Raw genomic sequence first — 22610 nt, forward strand, 5'->3', positions numbered from 1 at the left:
CATCCAGATGGTTCCACAAAAATTGTTAACATCTTGAAAAAAACAATCAGTTGCAGGAGAAATGAGATTCAAGTGGTTTAGGAAGGACAGCCTGGAGGAGAGTGCTAGGGGACCAAGAGTGGGCCTGAAATACAAACCTCTGTGGCAGGATTACTGCTTCCTACAGCAAGGCTGGAGGGGAGAGGGGGTAAAAAACCATGGCTTCTATTAGAGCTTTGGGTTAACAAGGGACCCTCAACAGAACTGGTCTTCTGGGCATGATAATCCATTCATTAGTCTGGGTTTGCAAAAACTTTTTATGTAATAGTATTTTCTTTTTTTTTTTTTTTCTTTAGAGAGGACTTACTACCTCCTGGTCGACTATGTCTATTAGACTGTGTCGGTTCAGGGCTCAGCCCTACAGGTCTTAAGCACCCTTAACAATATTTAAACCTGAAAAAGCATTACATATACAGTATAGATATAATAATATATATGATATAGACATTTATAGAGATAGCAAATTATATTTTCCAACATATGAAAAGAAACCCACAAAATTGAAATGAGTAAATGTCTAGTTAAATGCCTACAATAGCTAATATTATGTTAATTCAATCAGTTCTTAAGTTTAGCGTTCAGTAAAAACTTTATTTCGTTTGAAAACATTTGTACTTTAGATTTTCTGACTTCCCAAGAATTGTTTAGACATCAATTCTATGAACCACGTAATTTTAAAAGTGAGCATTTAAAAATCCTTCCATAATTTTTACAGCCAAAAAAATAATTATTTTCAACGTGGGATGTGAGTGCTTTATATGTTTATATCATGTAGGGAAGAGAGGAGAGCCCTCAAATGAAGAAGCCCAGGTCCCCTGAAGGCATTAAAACAATCCTGGTTTTCTAAAGAGGTGTGTGGCTAGTCTTCCTGCTCCTCCCCCTTCCCCCAAGGCAGAGGAAATGACTTGTTTGTGGAATGTAATTGTTTGCACGCAAATTGCTTATTTGGTACCAAAAATGGGGGAGAGAGAACTAGGCAGCCACTCTCTTACCTGGGCCACTTCAAAGGCCTTTAGAAGCATCTGCTCCCTCCCACCCTGTCTGAGGTTACCCCCACCATAATTGGATTCGGCTCCTTTGTCTGACTGTGACAGTAGGGGATTAGAGCCTGAGACGGTGGTGAGTCTTTCAGTCTTCCTTTGCAGTTCCGGCATCCTAAATCAGGAAGCATGCAGGAGTGGGGAATGAACTGCTAGAAGATTCATATCCTGGAACTTTCAGGCTGAAATGCCTAGGGTATTTAATGCGAAAACTCTGTGTATAATTGCAAAAAACCCATCTAATGCAGGAACTAGAATTTTCTGTAACATTACCAAAGAAAGATGAGCAGAGAGAGCTTGCCAGAACTGGTTATGGAATGTTAACCAGGTAAACTCATTAGATGGAGCCATCTCTTTCCTTTGGGAGAACACAGACATTTAAGCATTGGCTTCTTGGGATTCAGCTGGAGGACTCTTTGGAAGAATGCAATGACTCCTTCCTTCCTCCCCAAACTGAAATTGGGGCTCTTGCAATTCCAAATGGACAGAGAGTTCCTGCCAAGTTTATAGGAAATTGGAATGACAGTGGGTTCCCACCACTAGGGATAGCAGAAGCTGAATGCTCAGGGAATAAGGAACATTTCCCTCTTGATTCCCGCATGGGTCTATTTTTATTTTAAGGGGCTCTGTGTTTTCTTTCACTTACTTTCTTGAGTGGAGAGATCCATATGGAATTTTCACCAACTCTATTAAAACAATGCTGAGATACGGTGGTAGGTGGGAAACAATTGCAGGCATTCACTTTTGAAGATCTGTGAGAAATCATCCACTTTTTTTAACCCTAAAATTTCCCATTTTATCCACTTTTAAGTTTATAATTCAGTGGTGTTAATTACATTCACAATGTGGTGCTTCTGTCAACATCATCCATTACCAAAAGTTTCCCCTCACCCTGAACAAAAACTCTATGCCATTAAGCATCAACTTCCCTTTCTCCACCCCCCACCCCTCTGATAACCTGTATTCTAATTTCTGACTCATCAACTTATTTTTAATGAGTACCTTCTGGGCAGAATACAATATCAACTGCTAAATCCAACTACAGGAGATAATTCTCTTTGGCATGCTGTAGCTCATCATTTAAAAGTAGCTAAAAAGTAGCTGCTCTAAAATGAGTAGATTATATTTAATATATATTAAATATCAATATATGTGTTATTTAAAGTGCAGGATTTTGAGGGAGGGGTGGGGAAAGAGATTCATAAGCAAGTCCCCGTGCATAAAACAGGTTTTTTTAAATTGGTAATTTTTCAGTAAGTGTTCTTAAAAATATACATTATTAAGAATTATTTGAAATTATCTTGTTGATTTATTTATTTGCTTATTTACAATATTCTTCCCAGCTTCTTCAAATTCCACTTCTACCCCCATGTTCCCTTTGTAATGTAGGTTCCACAAAAATAGGAAGGCTTGCCTATTTTTATGTTGTACCCCCAGAATTAGACATAGCCAAGTGCTCAATTGTTTTTCTCCCTAATTCATTCCATGAAAAATTTCCTTCCCATTCCTTTTTCAACAGGCTTGTTATGAAAAAAAAAAAAAAAAGACATTAGTCACTTGTTTAGGGAACTGGTTATTTTTTGTCTTGTGCTGCACAGTAACTGGACAAGCTGCAACATCATTCATTTTGAAAAATATTTGCTTTGCACCAGGCACTAATCTAGAAGAGAAAAACTATCCGTAGAACTTGCATTCCAATGGGGAGAGACCAACAATAAAAAGTAAATATATTTTGTCAAGTGGGGATAAATATTATGAAAAAAAGTAAAGTAGGATGAAGGGATGGTCAGGAAAGGCTTCTGATAAGGGGACATTTGGAGACACTTGAAAGAAGTGGAGGAGCTAGCTAGCCTTGCAGATAGCTGGAGGAAGAGCAAGCAGCTCAGGCAGTATTAAGTACAAAGGCCCAAAGTGTACTTCACTCGTCTGTGGAATAACAAAGGGAGTACTGGGACTAGGGCTCAGTGAGCAGAGGGAGGTATCAGATGAGGTTGGAGAGGTAGGCAGATCGTGGAGGGCTTTGGAGCCTTGGTGTGGATTTTGACTTTTACTCCAAGTGAGATACGACAGCCCCTAGAGGGTCCAGAAACAAGGAGTGTGGTGGGGATGACAAGAGGGGAGCAGGGAAACAAGTCAGAAGGCTTTGAAGTAATCCAGGTGAGAGGGACAGGGGCCTGGACTAGTGGAAGTGATGAGAAATGGATTCTGGATATGGTTTGAAGGCAGGGCCAATAGGATTTGTTAATGGATTGGAACTGGGATGTGAAAAAGAGGGAGCCAGGGATGCGCCTGAGCTTTCAGATTGAGCAATTTGCAGAATATCATGGCCACTTAGTGAGATTGGGAAGACTGGGAGAAGCAGGTATGGGGAGAACTCAAGAGTTGATGATTTGGGGCCCATGTCATGAGTTTGAGAAGCTCTGTGGAACCTCTACGGGAGAGGCCAAGGAGGCGGTTGCACACATGAGGGTGAAGTCCTGGCTTCTGGACTTTGCTGGCGTGATAACCACTTAGCCCTGACCTGACAAGGGGTCCAAGTGGATGGGGCCAAACATGGAGTCAGCATTAAGCTACACAGATGTTGGAACCAGAGACATCTATAAAGGATAAAAGATTTGGAATTATAGATTTGGAATCTTGGAGATTCTACCTCTCTGAGTAATCTGCAGGGGCCTTGTTTAGTATGCTACCTTCATATTAATGTTCTTTCCCTTTATCTCTACATCCTTATGCTATTTATTGATCAAAGAACAATAAAGTTACTTGTTTTTAACAAGACATAAGGCCACAATATGGAGGTTAACTTTAGGGGTGAAACACTGGGCTTTTTAGTGCTAATTGTTGGGCCCACAGGCCAGAAGACGTAAAAGAACCCATTCTTATTCCTAGTGAGGAGCCACCGGGTGTGTAGGAGACCTGACAGTAAATGATAGGTACAGCGGGGTCAGGCATGCTTCAGGTTCCTATATGCAGAGGTTTAATGAGCCAGACTTTTGATCAAACCAAAGATTGCTGGCAAAAGAATGCCCAGAGAGCCAGCCATTTTTATGCTTCAAAACAGGATTTAGTCCTTCTTAACCCTGGAAATCTCTGGAGCCCCAATTCCTTTATAAATGTTTACTATCCTTAGTCTCCAGAGATCCAGGTTAATCAGCTATTGAATTCCCTTTTCCTTGAACCTATGGGCCTTTCCCATACCATAAATAGCATTCTATTCCTGTGCATATTGTCTCACTCACAGGAAATAGTGTCTGAATTACATCACAGGGCTGTTCTACTGTATTCTGTTGACGTTTATTATGAAACCATTGAGGGAATGACATGTTTCCTGTTCCCGATGTCTAGTATGTCCCATCCATTGTGTTCAAGATTCTAGAGCAGGTGGCAGAGATGAGAGAAACACAGGTGAGTGAAATTTCAGGATGTCTCGCCATCCTTTACGTGTTAATGTTTTAGCAGAACTTTTCTCTAAATGTTTCCCTAAGCTCAGATGTAGGTGTGGCAAAGCATGATACTTTACCTTACCTATGCCATTTGCTGAGATGACAAACATTTGTCTTCGAAGACTAGGTTAGGGAAAATTAGGTTAGATCTGTGTTGCAGAAACTACTAGTCTTTCCCAGGATCCACCCTTCCCTTCTGTCTTCTATGGTAATGACATAGAATTGCCCATGTTAAGCTGGGCGTGTGGCTACTTGGCATAAAGACTACATTTCACAGCTTCCCTTGCAGTTAGATAGGACTGTGCAAGGTAAAACTCTAGTGGCAGCTCCTAGAAACCCCACCTTAGAGACATTCTCTGTTTCCGTGTCTTCCTCTGCCGTGCCGCCTGAGATGCAGATACTGCCATCCTGGACTATGAGCCTGAGGCCATGCATGATGGAGCAGAAAAAGAGAAGGGGCAGCACACCATGGCCTGACTGTCTTCAAGTCCTTTGATATGAGAGAGATCAACTTTTATCTTGAGTAAGCCACTGACATTGAGATTTTCTGGCCCTAATCCTAACTAATATAAATAGCTCAGTTTTCCTCTAGTGAGAGTGCTCAGTGATGTGCTTCACAGCATCCTTCCCAGCCTCTGAGAACCATGTGCCAAGTTGTAGAATCTTTACTCCAAGAGAGTTACTCCAAATTGGTTACAAAAGGTGGTCAAGATCATTCTTCATAAAAGCTAATGTAGCCAGCATCACCTATTAATTAAATGTCAAAAAGTGAAGTCCGTGGCATAATATCTGTGATTTGAGTACTGATATCCCCTCCGTCACTGGGGACTTGCCCTAACACATACCACTGTTTTCAATTTTTGAGTTTCTATCACTTGGACTATAGATGTAGATAAATAAAGCCAACAAAGTTTCTAAAGACTGATGAGCATAGTGCCTACCACTCTTTGAAGCTTGTTTTTACTATTACAGAAATAACACGTGAAAATTCAAACAGTACAAAACTATGTATGGTAAAAAGTACCCCATGTTCCTGGGCCCAATACCTAAAAGTCACTGTATCAAAGGCTTTTGGAATATCCTTCCAGAAATTTTCCAGGTATATAAAGTCCTTCTTAAAATATATGTAACAGATAAGAACATACCATATACACTGTCACACTGAAATATACTTTACTTTTTAAAACTAATAATAATTCAAAACACCTTCCCAAAACAGCATATGCACTTTGATGTCAATCTGGCTGCGTATTATTCCGTTGTACAGTAGATGTTCCGTAATTTATTTAAACAGTCCCCCTTAGTGTTCATTTGCCTCCAGAGTTTTGATGTCACAAACATTGCAGCAACAGATTTCCTTGCACATATGTCTTCATGCATATGTACCAATGTATCTGTAGGAATGATTTATAGAATGAGAATTGCTGGGTGAAATGGTATGTTAAGTATATAACTGGTGCTTTCTGCATTTATGCTCCCACCCACAGTGTAGAGGCTGCTTTTTAAAATCAGCTTCCCATCAGGAGCCACAATTTGACATTAGGTTCATTTCCAATTCACTTGCTACTTTTGTATTTGGGTTTCTGTTCAGGGAAAGCGTGATGTCTGACTTTTCAAAAAACAAATGAGAAGCAGGTGACTAATCAGCTTCCGTGTAATACTGTGTATTGTTTAAAGTGTATTATGGACAAAATGTTTCATCGTATTGCTGAAAAGATGCTAGAGGTCATTCCTATTTACGGATGGATGTATTATGCTCTCAAGAAATGAAGGAAGTAAGTGAAGATCTTCGGGAGGAAGGATCAAGGAGGCAATTTCTAGACCCCAGGCTCCAGAGAAATCATTCCTCCACAAAGATGAGAGACTTTGAATGTCACTGGAAATAGAAAAATATCTTATGTAAGGGCTGGGAAAAGGTCCAAATTTAGGGCTCATTCAATATCCTGTGATCTCTAACTATCCATCCCCACACTAACACCTCCTCTTTTCTCAGAACCTATCAAAAGCAACCTTAGGGTATGCATCAGTAAAAAGTATCAGTGGCTAATTTTTAAATGATCCCCAATGCCCAGTGAGCTGCTTTGGATACATGCTTAGAACAAAATGAGGATATCTGCTCGAAATCTCTACCTTCTTTGCATCTGCTTTGCTTATATTTTCATGGGCCCTAGACTCCTGCCTGCTGTCTAGCTAATTAAGAAGAGTTATTTGTATCAAAGGAGGGCTGGGGGAGTTAGAACATTTCTTATGCACTGGTAAAAGGGCTGCACTGGAGCCCGAGCCCCAGTCTCAATTCAGGGACAGGCTGTTTTGGAAGTAGGTAGCACCCTCTCCTGGGCTAAATCCAAGTGTTTTCTATTTGTCCCAAAGTCATCTAGGGTAATAACCAGCATTTCTTTTTCTCTGGCAAGCTCTGCCCCATCACTGCCCCCTCCTGGCCCCTTGTATTTCTTATTTGAATTAGCACTGGACCATTTGCAAACCCAAAGAAGTAACATTGAAGATTCTAAGTAGGATTTGTCAGGGAGCAAGGATTTACTTAAGAACTTACTACATGCAGGACACTGGGGCAGAGTTATGAGTACAAAAGAAATAAAAGCGTATTTATACATATTTATCATGTATAAATATGAAGTATACATGATTAAATGCACATGAAATACAATTTTAAACAATTACAAAGCAACACAAGTGCTAAAGAAGCTATGTATAAGGCAGCAGTCCTAGAGGTGAGGTGATGTTTGTCACCTGGCAGTCCCTCCATAAAGAGGCAGGCACTGGGAAAGGAGTGGCCTAGAGGATGGGGACAGAGCCTCAGCCCTGAGAAGTCTCTGGGAAGAGATGTACTAGAAAGTTCTTTTATTGAACCAGTTAACATAAAACTGCAAGTCTGAAGTCTTTATAACCCCCCTACCACCACCTTCCACATACTTCTTTTTTCTTCCCCAATCATTTGTTTCTTAAAGAAATTTGCAGAAAACAGGGATTTTGATGGTTCCTCCTCAATCTTATTTGCACCCCTGTTTCCATTTCCACCAAACATTTACTCTAGTGGGCATATAAACACTGTTTTATTTAGCTCCATCTACACACTGACGACCATGGGCATGGCTCATTTTCTCTCACAGCTGCCAGGATGGTGTCTGTTTTGCTTGTTCAATTTTTAATACAATAATAATAAATAATAATGATAATAGCTGTCAGTGAGCCCTTAACCTGAAGCCAGGTGTGTAATAATTTTACATTCTTTCACTTGATGCTCACAGTTACCTGATGGGTTAAGTTCTATTATTATTATCCCTCTTTTTATAGATGAGGAAATTAAGGTTCAAAGATGTTAACTCACTTGCCCAAGTTACCAGAATGGGATCTGGACCTGGAAGCCAAGCTCTAGAGACCTTATTCTTTTCCACCATGTATTTTGTGCCCCTTAACATTAGCAAGCAATTAATAAATATGACTAAGGAAATAATCATGTTACCAGAGTTAATTACAAAATGATTAATGTGACTTTGGGTATCACAAAATCGAGCTAAGAGGAAGTAAAACATTTTTGATATCTTGGGAGTGCTTTGTTACAAGAAAAGTCTTTGAGAGCAAGCTTGGCTGACTCCAAGGAAGCACAAAGCACAGATTTCCGGGGTCATAACTGAGACTTACTGAATGCTTACTGTGTTCCAGGCAGCACACTCAAAGCCCAGCATGTTGTTGAATCTAATCTGCATGACAGTCTCACCTTCAGAGGAGGCTCAGAAAGGGGAAGCAAGTTGCCCAAGGTCACACAGCTATGGATTGTTCAAGGCAGGGCAGTTGTCTGCTACCCTGGACTCCTCTCGGGCACCACTGGGGAACTTCTAAGAGCAGCAAGCTAGTCTTTCTCTCCCAGCCTGTCTGGGAAAGGTCAGGTTGTCCCACAGGCCGCGAATAAGTGTCCCACTGCATCCCAGAGGATTCCATCTCTGAATGGGGGGAAAGAGAGGGATCAGAATCTGCCAGGACCCTGTCAAATATGGGCACTGGGAAATGCTCCAGGCAAGCCCAGAATGGGCCAAAAGAACAAGGTCAAGATCCAAGAGAAGATTGCAGACGTAGTTAGAGTTTCTGTAAAATGTGTCCTTTAGTCTTCTGGAGCAGGAGTGGGTCTTGTAATTTTAGGTTACCTAACTGTGCTGGTCACACCATAGTACTTAATAGATACCGATGAATGAGTGAAGGAGGGAGTGATGGACCAAGGAGAAGGCAGCCCCCTGTGTTCGGGGAGTGGTCTACTGGGAGCCTCTTTCCTCTGGATGCATATATAAAATAATGGTTCCAGTCGTTCTCAAGAAAAGTCTCCATAAACTATCACTTCAGCAGGATATGGGGTGTGGAACTCTTAAGATGGAATGCCTGTGCTAGCTCTGCCAGACGTAGTTACTTGTCTGTAACAAGTCCTTCAACCCCTCTAGGCCTGCAGGGCCGTTATGAGTGAATGCTCTGAAGCACCCAGCTGGGGCAGGCATTTGGTAAATCACAGCTCTGGTAAAAGCAGTACCAAAGGCACCAGGGGATGGTTTTCCTCAGCATGTGAGAGTAAAATCCTCAGTCCCAAGTTGAACCCAAATGTGGAGGAACAAACATCTGGCCCCAAATATAATTTCCTTTTGCAGCGCGGCGAAGCCCTGAGGAAATTAACAGGGAAGGGCCAGGGAGTGCAGCAGGCCCATAATTTCCAGATCCCTTCTCTAGACTGACACGTAATTGTCAGATTGTTTTATTAGAGCAGCTTCCTGCCCCCTTCCCGCTTCCAAATGTGCTCATTCCCGAGGAAGCCTCGCTTCTCCTTCTCACCCTTAATCGCTCCTTTCCTGCCCACCTGGGCCCCAAGGCAGGGGTGATTTCCTAAATCACTGGGAATTGGTTTCCAGTGCAAGCACCGAGGGTGGGCTTGCCTGAGAAAGGGGAGAGTTCAAAGTGGCTTGTGACCTGGAGGTCAGAGATGCTTCATTCTGTTTGATGTCTTTCCCGGGGAGGGGGTGGGGGGCTTTCCTCTGGAGCTGATTTTCCTTTTAAGTCAGAAAGAGATGAGGGCATTCAGTCTTGCTGCCAGTGTGGCCACCGGCCGGGGTTGGCGAGGGCCAGGCAGGGTGGAGGTAGTGGTGGTAGGTGAGGCAGGAGCCCAGGCTCAGTTCCTCAGCCCTTTAGCAGTTTCCAGAGCCAAATCTGAGGAGTTTCAGAATATTCCACTCACAACTGAACAATGCTAGTTTCAGCCAAGAGGCTCTTCTCCTTATGGGCAGTTCCGTCTCTCTCCAAAAGCTGACAGTCAGAAGGAAGCGATAAATCCTAGTATTTTTAGCTTAACTTCCCCCATTTGAGGAATTTCAGTGGAAGCAGCATGGGGCTTTTTATATTTTAACTATACTTTTTTTATTATTGAAGAAATACACAGTTACGGTAAAAATTTCAAACAGAATCGTTTCCAGACATAACCACAGTTAACAGCATTTCGTATATCCTTCCAGAAATGTTCTATGTACATACAAGCCTACATGTGTATTTTTTTTACATAAATGAGATAATATTAGACATATTGTTCTGCAACTTGCTTTTTTCACTTAGCACATTTTAGACGTTTTCTAAATCAATAAATCGAAATTTACTTATTAAAAATTTGCCATACAGTGTTTTATTGGTGAATGCACTAACGTATTTAACCAACTCCCTGTTATTAGAATATTTTGGTTGCTTTTGTTTTAATACCAACAATGCTATAATAAGTATCCTAAAAATATCTATCACCTATATTTTTGGGATGACTTTCACTTAGAAGTGGAATTTTTGGATTGAAGGGTATAGGAGTTTAAATTTTTGAGAGATGTTGCCAATTGTCTTTCAAAAAGGTGATGCCAATTTAAACTCCAGTAATTGTGTATGAGAATGCCTGGTTGCCCACACCATCACAAACATATGTATAAACAAACTTTTAAACTTTTGCCAATCTTAAAATAAATATATTTTATTATTATTTTAATGGGCATTTCCTTAATATTGGGCTTTCAGCCATATTCCAAAGTAATGACCGTTTTTTCTGTAAATTGACTGCTCGTGTAATTTGATCATTTTTCCATCATATTATTTATGTATCTTATCGATTTGAGGATCTCTTTATATATAAAGGAAAATAACCTTTTTCTGTCATAGGTATTATTAATACTTCAAATTGTTATTTGATTTTATGATGCTCTTTCATGCATTCCATGCAACATATGAAAAATTATTTTAATTGCATGTTTATCAATTTTTTTCCTTTCTTCTAGACATACAGAGAGACTTTTTCATACACTAAGATTTTTTTTTTTAATCACCCATGTTTTTTCTTTTTTTTTTTTTTTGATAGTGTTTTTTTTTTTTTTTTTTTAAATTCAGTTTTATTGAAATATATTCACAAACCATACAGTCATCCATGGTATACAATCAACTGTTCACAGTATGATCATATAGTTATGCGTTCATCACCACAATCTATTTCTGAAGATTTTCCTTACATCAGAAAGAATCAGAATAAGAATAAAAAATAAAAGTGAAAAGAGAATACCCACACCATCCCCCCATCCCACCCTATTTGTCATTTAGTTTTTACTCCCATTTTTCTACTGATTTTTTTTGAATTTTTTAACTTTGTTTATCCATGTTTTCTTTTATATTTTTTACATTTAAATTTTTAATCCAACTAAAATTTTGTGTGAAGAGTAAGTCATACAATAGAGGTCTAACTTTTTTTTTCTGACGACTATTCATTAACTAATTCATCTTTCCTTGGCACTTTTTAATATGAAACTTCTTAATATAAGGAAAAAACGTTTCATAATGATGGCTTTCCCAATATGTGGAGCTCTTTAGAGAAGAAAATTATTTGATCCTTGACTGATGTTAGAGATGCTGAGACCCATCTTCCAGAAAGAAGCACAGGCTCATTGCTAATCTTTGAGGTCTTTGGGAAATAAGAGGGTCATTAGATGGATTCCCAGAGGCTGCGTTTTTCATTCATTCACTCAACAAGCATTCACTGCCACTCTATAGGCAATGGTTTCACAGAAATGATTATATACCATTTTTGCCCCTAAGAAGTTCATAATCTAATAGAGGACTGTCAGGTTTTTCATTTTGTGGAGGCGTATGTGTGTGTGTTTGTGTGTGTTTGTGTTTATAACTCATTAATGTGCTGTCGGTTCCGGAGCCCTTGAAAATGTAAGAAAAGAAGATTCAAATTGGTTTGATTGATTATTTCAGGAAAAAAGCTGATGAATGGTTGAAAGTTGGAATAGGATACCAGAAAAGAATGTAAAATATTATAACTGCATTTTAGAAACGTGTACTCTGAGCATGATCCTGTATGTTTTCATTTTTCTCAGAAACAAAGGTCCTTTCTGAGGAGAGTCCCTCAGGTTTAGAGTTTCAGAGTTGGAAGGTTGGAATGAACTATTAGTATTCCCATGGTACTGAACTAAATGAATCAAGGCTCAGTGTCTTGCCCAAGGTCACTGCTAAGTAGCAGAGGTAGATTGTAATCCAGCTCTTTCTACTCCAAAATTATGGTAGATACTGTTAGTTACCTACCCAACAGCTGCTCCTCCCTGCTCATTTTGAATACTGATTTTGTATAGAATGAGAATGCTCAGCCTAAGCTAATCCTGCCATCTCATTTCCTTTCCTTAAAGTCTCCCATTTACAGGCTTTTGAGACCTAAAGAGAAGTCTACTGGGATGAATTTTCTTCTCAGAACAATAGAACCTTGAGGAAAGAAAGTTTTATTCACCTGCCTGCCTTTCCAGCTTGGGGTGCTAGTGCCTGGAGCTTTGGCAACTGTATTGTGATCACGAGGTTAAAAAGTGTAAGTACAAAATCCTCTAAGCTGAGTATGGTTAAGCAGAAGGATGGACGGACCTGCGACCTTCACAAAATTGTTGAGTCACTGAATAAATCCTGAGATTATCTATCTCCAGTGTTCTTGTTAAGTAAAGAAAAAAATGTCTGATAGTTTGCCACTGTTTGTTAGATTTTTCTGTTATTTGCAGCTGAAGACATTCCTTACTAATACAGAACTTCATTCGTTTTTTCTTCACTGAACTATACTGACTTCAGGGGATAACATGGCTGAACTATCTAATGTTAATTTTAAAACATCAGGATGCTGCTTAAACCTTTCCAGCTTTCCTTGGCAACCTGATAGGTGTTATCAGCCATGAACTCATCTTAAACTTTCCTGAGCCTGTTTACCTTTTCCATTTATGTAACTCCCCAAGTAGAGAGTTGCAGGAGTTTGCTTTCTGCTAAATAGGGTATGACCTTTGTTTCTTTCTAAAATTACTTCTCATTGTCAAGGATGTGATAAACAAATCTATATTCTCTCTATGCATGAACTCTGATTTCTGTGGAATTTAAATATATCCCTTCTTACTGTGAACATTAGAACAAGAGGTTGGGTGTACCGGGATGGTTTTCATTTTTGTTTTAGATCCTTCTCTGTAGTTTTACTATGTTTAATTATTAGTTTTATAATTTAAAACAGGAATGAATTGTGATAACCTGGAAGGGAGGGGGAAAAAACCCACAACTCATCTCTCAGTCTTCCCCTTTCTAAACAAGAGCCCTACTTTTTTACTCCTTCATTAGATGCTGTTTTATTCATTTGAGTTAATGTGGTGGCTTGGAGTTATGCACCCCAGAAAAACATGTTCTTAATCTTAATCCATTCCTGTGGGTGTGAACTTCGGGATGGGTCTTAATCCTGTTACTGGAGGCCGTACACAGAGAGAAAGCTATGGGCAGCAGCCAAGTCAACAGAACCCACAAAAGTAAGAACAGGCCGCCATGTGCATTGCTCTGTGAAAAGCCAAGGAACCCCACAGATTGCCAGCCAGCCAGAAAATACCAATCCCAGTAGGAAGCAAGCCTTCTAGCCTCTGAAACCATGAGCCAATAAATTCCTGTTGTTAAGCCAACCCATTGTATGGTACTTGGTTTAGCAGCTAGGAAACTAAAATAGCTACCTTTCAAGGAAGAGTTTGCCCCATCTAGTGAAGGGTAGAAATGGTGGGATGGTAGGTGCTATGGTATGTATGGTGAATAAGAAGTGGCCTTTGTGATTCTCTCTGGGTCTGAATCCTACCTCTGCCCCCTACCAGCTCTGTGACTGTGGACCAGTTACCTAGCCTTTCCAAGTTTTAGTTCCCTCTTCTAAGAATTGGGGATGAAATTAGTATCAGCATTATAGAGTTGTTAAATGGAGTCAATATCTAATGCTGGTCAAGTACTTGAGTCAGGGACTAGTTATCATAAACATTTGCAAAGTGTCTTCTGTTGCCATTATTGCTGTTAGGCTTTTTGGTGTTTCATAGAGTCACAGATTTGCATTTTTTAATACTTTTTGTTTTGGTATAATTTTAGGATTAAAGAAAAGTTGGAGAGATAGTATAGAGAGTTTTCTTATACCTCCCAGTCAGTTTCCATTATTATTAGCATCTTACATTACCATCATATGTTTGTCAAAATTAAGAAGCAGATATTGGTATATTACTATTAACTAAACTGCAGACTTTATTTGGATTTCACCAGATTTCCCATTAATGTCTTCTTTCTCTTCCGGAATCCAATGCAGTGTACCATAATACATCTACTTGTCTTGTCTCCCCAGTCTTCTCTGGTCTGTGAGAGTTTCTCAGTCTTTCCTTGCTTTTCATAACCTCAACAGTCCTGAGGAATGACTTGTGGACTTTTGGGTGGAAGTAGGAAAATCCGTGCCACTTCCCCAAGTCCATACTTTTCTTTTCCAGTCTTTTGAGCCTACAGACAAGAGCAGAGAGCATTGATCAAAGGAGGTGAACCACAATCTTCCCCTCTGAAGGTGTACGTTGGTCTGTGGAAGAGATCCTTTTAGAAGATTCTGCTTGCAAGTGGATTCTGTATATTGATGAAGGACAAAATGGAGATACGTGGGCAGAGTGGAGTGTCCCAGGGGAAGATGTTGATGTATTTGTGATGAGCTGAGGACTCTTGCTTTTCATTTCTGTTGAGTGTGGAGGATATTAGAAGCTTTCTGTCCATCCTCATCCTGAACCCTCATCCTTGGTCCGTGTTGTGTAGCCCTACAGTCGCCCCTTCAGGTTCCAGGTGTCCAGGGGAAAGAATTCATCTCTGAGAGAAGAAGAAAGTCTCCAGTTTAGCAAATCCAGAGCTGTGTACATGAATGTCTTCTGGGGCTTAGCACTTTTCCATTCATGGTCATGTTCAGACATCCCCCAAAGGACATGTGAGGCCCATTAAGTCCAGATTTACATTCTTCTCCAACAAATGGCAGGGCTTCAGAAAGTTTGTTTATTTAACATAAAGTACGATTTAAAAAAGGTTTTGGCCCTGAGAGTACGGGAGTTTATGTGATTCCATGCCTCTCTTTCTGGGGTGGAATAAATAGAACAGGGAAACGGCAAAACCTATAGGGTTTTTCCTTCCTTCTCGTGGATGCCTGTTTCTTTTCTTGTTATTTATAATATGGTGGGACGAAATGTCTATAGAGGAAGGAAAAAAAAAAAGGATTGTTTTCTCTTGAGCAGCGTTGTTCACGTTCATACTTCTGGGAACTGATTAGTTTTGGAAAACCTAACTCTCTGATCATTTTTTAGTTAACTTCTTTCTACTTCAAGTTAAGAATTCAGTTTCATTTCCTGTACATGTCAAATCTTGGGAGGGATCTTAGACTTGGTAGAACTGAAGAACCTAAAACTGTTCCATGGGCCAGTGTGTGTGTGCAGTGGCAGTGGGGAGGCTGTGGTGGGATGGGTGGTACCTGAACAGATCTCCTTAAGATGCCATCACAGCCTGAAGGGTTGACCCGTGGCAGCTGACCAAACCCAGAACCAATAGCCACGAGATGTTCTCCGAGCCACGCAATCCTTCCTCAAGTGAGTTTTACACATCTCTGAAAGAGTCTTCTAGCCAAAAGATGCCATCTTAGGGTAGAGCAGGTGTCAAGACGGAGGGCATGGAACAGGGAGTGGTGGGAGAGATTAGAGTCGGGGTGGGGGAAGAAAGATGGTAAGGAGATAAAAACTATGATTATAGTACTTGAAAGAGAAGCAGGTCTTAATATTAAACTTTGTAAAGTACTACAAAATTGTCTGATATTGAGGGGACTAGTTTAAAAAAAAAAATCAATGCTTGTCTAAAATTTTTTCCCTCAATGTATTAGTAGGTCAAATTCAATATGAAAAAACTCCAAGGATTGTCAGACTCTTTGATTGTTCTGGAGTTAACGTGGTATCGCTAGAAATAAGTGGTCACTGGTAGGAGTTTTGGATTATTTTTGTGTTGAAATAATATTCACTGTGATGGGATTTGGTTGCCTGGAGCCAAAAGTTCCTGCCAACAGCTTTGAGTTAAGATTCGCACATCTAATTGAAGGTTTTAACCTATCATTTGAAGTCATTCTTCAGAATAGTATGAAGAATTGGATAGTTCTCATTTCAGAGGTGAAAGACACAGATTGAGAGACTTGTCATGAAGATATATTGCAAATTGGTGACAGGCACAACTCCTGGCTGCACACCTTTTAATGGGCTCTGTGACTCTGCGTTCTGAGCTCCTTTCCTACTTGAGAGCCTGGCTGCAGTTCATAAATTATACTAGGAGCAACAGTGGGTGCAGTGGGACTGAGGATCCATGGGTCCTGGAGGATGAGCCCTGATCGTTCTTGGAATAAACCATCTTGGGGCACGAGGGATATGTAGAGGCAAGACCAGAACCTGGTGTAGTGGTCAGCCTGGAGGTGTGGCTTGATGTTGACCATTAGCCCTCACCACTCACAGCCACCAAGGCCCTAGGCAAGTGTGTAAAAAAGAGGCCCTACCCTTTAATTTTCCTCTTTCAGTCTCCGTCTTGCTTTCATGCCGCTTTCCCTAATGTCTTTTCATCATGATTCTAACATCCATGATGCCTACATATTATCTTTTGAAAGTTGTTGAAAAGGCTCCACTTTCGGGGAATGTGCCAAGGGGAGTGAGGGTCGCTCCCCATCCCACCCCACTCCTGTGGCTCCTCTCCCTAACAGAGCCCATTTAGTGAGTCAAGAATATTCCATTAACCAAACGTGTGCAGCTGCCAACGGAAACGTTCCAAAGAAAATAAATGAAAACTCGTCTACTTTGCACTGTTTTGATGGGCAGTCTCTTTCTTTAATCACACTGCCTGGGCTGCCTCTTCTCAGGTTGTAGCATATTAGAACAAACTTACACTGAAAAGGCTGGGAATGTTTTCATGCAGTGATAATTCCTAGCTCAAAATTTATAATACTTTATGTTCCCCTCTCCTCAGTGCCTAAGGCAATGCCTGTAGGAAGCTAAACATTTAAGGAGGCACGTTAACTCCTTGGAACCATTGGCTTACCAGTCTGAACACTGAATGCAATTGTAATAACAGCAATGATAGCAATTATTATTATTTTCAGATGTTATCTGTGGACTAGACCTCATCTAAATGCTCTTATATCTCCTTCGATGACAAGTCCACATCAAATGAGTTTGGAGCAGTAAAGAAAAGCCCAACAACATCAAATGACCAATGTTAATCATTTTCTGTACTTTAACAAATATGGAGTTCTCTTAGTGGAACTGAGGGCCCCCAAAGCTATGCCTTGAAAGGGCTAAGGTACCTATGCAAGCTCCAAATTCTCCTGCCTGGTTTTATCCCTAATTTTCAGATGAAGAACCTGCTTATCTTTGACTGATCAAGAGAGGCCACGTAGTACAATGGATGAGTCTAGAGTTTGCCTTAGACCTTAGTGCAAGCCTCAGCTCTGCCTCGCATAGTCTGTGTGGCACTGAGCAAGTTATCTTAACTCTCTGAGCCTGCATTTGATCAACTGTAAAGTGAACTGCTGTAGAATTCAGCAAGATCACTCATGTGGAACCCAAGGAATAGAATAGAGAATTGGAGCTAGTGTGGCAAGGTGATTCAGAACAAAGTCTTCAGAGTCAGCCAGTCTTGAGTCTAAATTCCAAGTGTGTGACCATGGACAAGTCACTGAACCACTCTAAGCTCAGTTTTCCCATCTAAAATATGGCGATAACAACAAAACCATCCTCATCATGAGGATTAAGTGTCACGTACTAAAGGGGTTTATGGGAGAGATGGAAAGATGAGAAGATCAAAGGAAAAGCTAGAGGACCAGGCTTGGAGGACAGGAACCAAGGCAGATCTGGAGACAACTCTAATGTTGTTAGAGCTTTACCAATCATCCCTGCTGCACAATGCAATAGAAGCACAACCCCTCTCTCCATACAGCACGTAGTCTCTTGACCATTTGAGGGACTCAAGTTACCCATTCTGATCTGCTCAAGGTACCAGATAAGTATTGATAGTTGGAGTTTAAGTCCTCAATTTTGTTCTTATTCAAGATTGCCAGTGAAGAGAATACTTAGCTCTTTGTATTTCGTATGAAACAACCACGTCAAGATTTTTGTACTTGCATTGAATATCCTCATTAATTTGAGGAGATTGGACATCTTTGCAATGTTGAACTTTTCTGTTCACAAGCAATTCTTTGTTTAGTCAGGTCTTGTTTTTCTCAGTAATATTGTAGTTTTCAGTGTAGAGGTCTTATATACATCTTTCATTTAACTTATTCGCAGGTATTTCATGCTTTTGATCCTATTGTAAATGGCATCATTTTTCATTTTCTGTGTTTGTTGCTTATATATATAGCTAAATTAACTTACTAAATCTTATAGTTTCTTTTATATTTTCCACATAATCTTATCATTTCCAAATATTGACCGCTTTACTTTTTCCTTTCTAGTTCTTTAGCCCTTTTATTTATATTTATTGCCTTATTATACTGATTAGGAACTCTAATACAAAATTGCTAGTAGGTATTTTAATCTTATTACAGATCTCAGGGTAAAACCTTTTAATATTTTACCAGTATTTCAGTTAGCCTTTTTTGAAACAAGCCTCCCCAAAACACGGTGACTTAAAACAATAATTATTTATTATTTCTTACCATTCTGTGGATTGGCTGGGTAGTTCCTTTGCTGGTTTAACATAGATTCACTCATGTGGCTGCTTCTATCTAAGGTGGAAGATCCAAGCTTCATCTGCATGTCTCTGAGGAGTGTTGGCTTGGGCATTCCCTTTTTCCTTCATGAGGCATCTCATACTCTAGTATGTAAGGCTGGTTTTCTTGGCAGCAGCCAAAAGGACACCTCTCCAAAAGGCAGCTTGTCTTTTTAATAAACCAAAGTTGATGGTAGTTAACAATGGCAGTTACACATGGCAGTTATAGAGAGGGAGAAAGCAAAACTACAGACCTGGAAATTCTATAGATAATTAGCTTATGAAAAATCTAGTACCAGAATCTTTAAAGAAACTAAAAATCTTTGATCATTACTGCCAGGCTGTGGTGAAAGGCCCCTCTTCTCTAGGCCTCCACTGGTATCACACCAGGGAGGGGGGTGCATTTTGTCATCTCTGATGGGGTTGGAAGTCCAGTCTCCCCATGTGCTCTAACCTCAAACTGAGGGGTGGGGGAGGGCTCAGTTTTCTACCTGCCTGACAGAAATGAAAATCCTCTCTCCCCATTTAACCTTCTCTGATACCACCCCAGTGGGGAGAGGGCCAGAGGCCTTGTTACAACCTGGTGAAGATGGAAATCTAGGCTTCCTGCTCAGTTTTTGTTGGTGGGGGTAGAGCTGCAGTATTTTCTATTGTCTTTCACTGGAGTAGTATAATGGTCATCTGAAAGTTTTCTGTCTTGCTAGGCTGCCCCTCTCCTGGTCTTTTCACTAGAGAGAGCAAGCTTGCCTTGGGACTTTTCTGTCCATGTCTGCTGGTATTTCTGTGTTGCTAGCTTCTTCAACACTTCTTCAGTCTGGGATGTATGAGTGTGCTGGTTTGGATGTATTATGTCCCCCAAAATGCCGTTATCTTTGATGCAGTCTTGTGTGGGCACAAGTCTTGGTGCTGATTGGGTTGGAGACTTTTAATTGGATGTTTCCATGGAGATATGATCACTCAACTGTGGATGAGATCTTTCATTGGATAATTTTCATGGAGGTGTGGCCCCACCCATTTAGCCTGGGCCTTGATCAGTTCACTGGAGCACTATGTAAGCTCAGACAGAAGAAGGGAGCTTGCTACAGTCAAGAGGGACACTTTGAAGAATGCACAGGAGCTGAGAGAGGAACTGCAGTTTACAGAGACATTTTGGAGACGGCATTTGAAAGCAGACTTTTCCTCCAGGGAAGCTAAGAAAGGACAAACACCCCAAGAGCGACTGAGAGTGACATTTTGGAGAGAAGCTGAAGCCTAGAGAGGAACGTCCTGGGAGAAAGTCATTTTGAAACCAGAACTCTGGAGCAGACGCCAGCCACGTGCCTTCCCAGCTAACAGAGGTTTTCCAGACACCGTTGGCCATCCTCCAGTGAAGATACCCGATTGTTGATGCGTTACCTTGGATACTTCATGGTCTTAAGACTGTAACTGTGTGACCAAATAACCCCCCTTTTATAAAAGCCAATCCATTTCTGGTGTTTTGTATTCTGGTAGCATTAACAAACTGAAACAATGAGGCAAAAAGAAAACCCAAGGAACTCACATTCCAAGTCTCTAGCTGCCTGCCTTCTCTCCACCTTTCAGAGTCTTTTGCTTGTTTTATAAATCATGTCCAGGGTTTTTAGCTGTACTTAGCAGGAGAACAGAATTTCATTTTTTTGACAACATCCTTGCATTTGAAACCAAAAGGAAACATCAAGTTGTGTCAGTTACAGCCCAGAGGTTTGTGTCATCCATAGTTCATTTGTAGCCAGTTAGAGCTAAGTATCAAGAGCCATGTCCGCTGGTTCCCAGAGATAAGCTGCTGGGTCGGCAGGTGGAAACCACCAGGCTGTAGGCTTCACGTGACTTTGAAGGAACCAACATTTTAAGCTGGGGAAACACCAGTATTTAATTATAGATTTAAAATTTGAAAATGGAAGATAGATTTGACTGAGAATATAAACTATAAGGTTAAAATGGTTTCTTTATATCTTTGTTTCAAGAGTATGTGAGAACCACTGGAGAACTGGATTTAGAATTTTGTTTTATTCATTATGTGTTATCTATATGGATACCTATTCATTTTAATTTGATATATAACACATGATACCGTAGAGAACGAACAAAAGAAGAATGACAGTAATTGGGATTTAGGACAAGTCACTTCATCCTTTTAGGTCCCTTTCCTCATTTGTATTTTTTTAAAAAATGTAATAACTACCTGAGAGTGATTAGAATTAGGTAGATAATGGATACAATAGTGATTTGTAAGCTATTGAGTGCTACGTAACTATTAGATATTGTTGATATGATCATTTATATGAACCGTCCATCGTGTATGTCTTTTGATGGTATGCCGGTTTGAATGTATTATGTCCCCCAGAAAAAGCCATATTCTTTGGTGTAGTCTTGTGGGGCAGACGTTTTGGTGCTGATTAGATTTGCTTGGAATTTGCCCCACCCAGCTGTGGGTGATGACTCTGATGAGATATTCCCATGGAGACATGGCCCCATCCATTCAGGGTGGGCCTCGATCAGTGGAGCCATATAAATGAGCTGACTAAAAGAGAAGGAACTCAGTGCAGCTGTGAGTGATGTTTTGAAGAGGAGCAAGCTTGCTAGAGAGGAACGTCCTGGGAGAAAGCCATTTTGAAACCAGAACTTTGGAGCCAACGCCAGCCACATGCCTTCCCAGCTAACAGAGGTTTTCCGGACGCCATTGGCCATCCTCTATTGAAGGTACCCAATTACCGATGTGTTACCTTGGACACTTTATGGCCTTAAGACTGTAACTGTGTAGCCAAATAAACCCCCTTTTTATAAAAGCCCATCCGTCTCTGGTGTTTTGCATTCCACAGCATTAGTAAACTAGAACTAGATGGTATAGCCTAATAAAAATGACTTTGAGTATTAAAAAAAAATCTTTGGGAGATTAGAAATAATCTTAGATACAGAGGAGTGGGTGAAGAACTAGAAAGTATGGAAAAAGGACTTTGCTTTCATATTATGGAATTGTCATTTGGCATTAGGGAAGAATAGGATCTTCCTAGCCACTCACCCTTTGAAAATGTTATTTCTCCTAGTGAAGACTGAAAATATAACTCTGGCTCAAGCAAGCCCATTACCCAGTGATCAATGGGATATCCAGGCACCACATCCATCATTTCTCAAACTTAGATATAAAATTTTAAAAATCGAAACCCTTTGGACTAATGTATTATAAAATCTGTATTATTCATCAATTTTGATTTATTACTCAAATAGTTCTAAAGTTAGGTTTTGGATTGGTATAAACTCCATTGACTTCTGAGAGGATGTGTGTCAGTTTGTGCCTCTCTAACAACAGGTTTCTAAGCAAAATATTTTATTTAAAATTTTATTTAAAACTTTTTAAAGGAAAAAAAGCACTTAATTAGTTGCTGTCACATGGTGGCGAAGAATTGAGAGAATATTTTACAAAGTACTAAGAAATCATTTTGAATATATCTGGAAAATCCCATCTTTAAAACTGACAACCTTGCTTAACCTAGGGACTTTGTAGTCTATTTATAAGGTTGATGCACTGAAAATCTTGCGTCTGGGTTTTAAATAAAGAATAATTTTTTAAACCAAAGTTAATTCTGTACATAGAATAATATGTTAAACTTTCCCTTGGAAAACTCAAGTCTCTTAGCAAAGTACAATTCCATCCTGTAATCAAGAAAATTTCAAACCTTTTACCTAGAGAGTCAACTGTAAAGATGTCAAACCTCTTCCGTATGAAAATTTCATTTCTTAGAATTATTCAGGGAAGGTCAAAGGGAAAAATTGGGAATTCAGTGTCAGGAACATGGATGGATACATATATATATAAAATTCTTTTCATCATGAAATGTGAAAGTAAAGAAACTTATATTAGAATAGTGAAATTGATTCCCTTTCCTCTTTGGTTTCTTCGGTCTAATAAAGTCTATAATATTCCCATGTACGGTTACCATTGTTATAACCTGAATTAGTTTTTTATTGCTGCCGTACATATTAC

General features: G+C 40.0%; 1 protein-coding gene across 1 annotated transcript in view; it reads left to right on the top strand.

Annotated features, from left to right (window-relative positions):
• Positions 1–22610, top strand: part of LOC119507776 — a 387511-nt gene that overhangs the window by 217177 nt on the left and 147724 nt on the right. The window contains exon 6 of the mRNA XM_037800927.1: positions 12223–12395. Within this exon, the coding sequence (XP_037656855.1) occupies positions 12223–12300 (78 nt within the window). The 3' untranslated portion in view covers positions 12301–12395. The remainder of the gene's footprint in view (positions 1–12222; positions 12396–22610) is intronic.

The sequence above is a fragment of the Choloepus didactylus genome, chromosome 13, assembly GCF_015220235.1.
Source record: "Choloepus didactylus isolate mChoDid1 chromosome 13, mChoDid1.pri, whole genome shotgun sequence".
In the NCBI taxonomy this organism is placed as follows: Eukaryota; Metazoa; Chordata; class Mammalia; order Pilosa; family Megalonychidae; genus Choloepus; species Choloepus didactylus.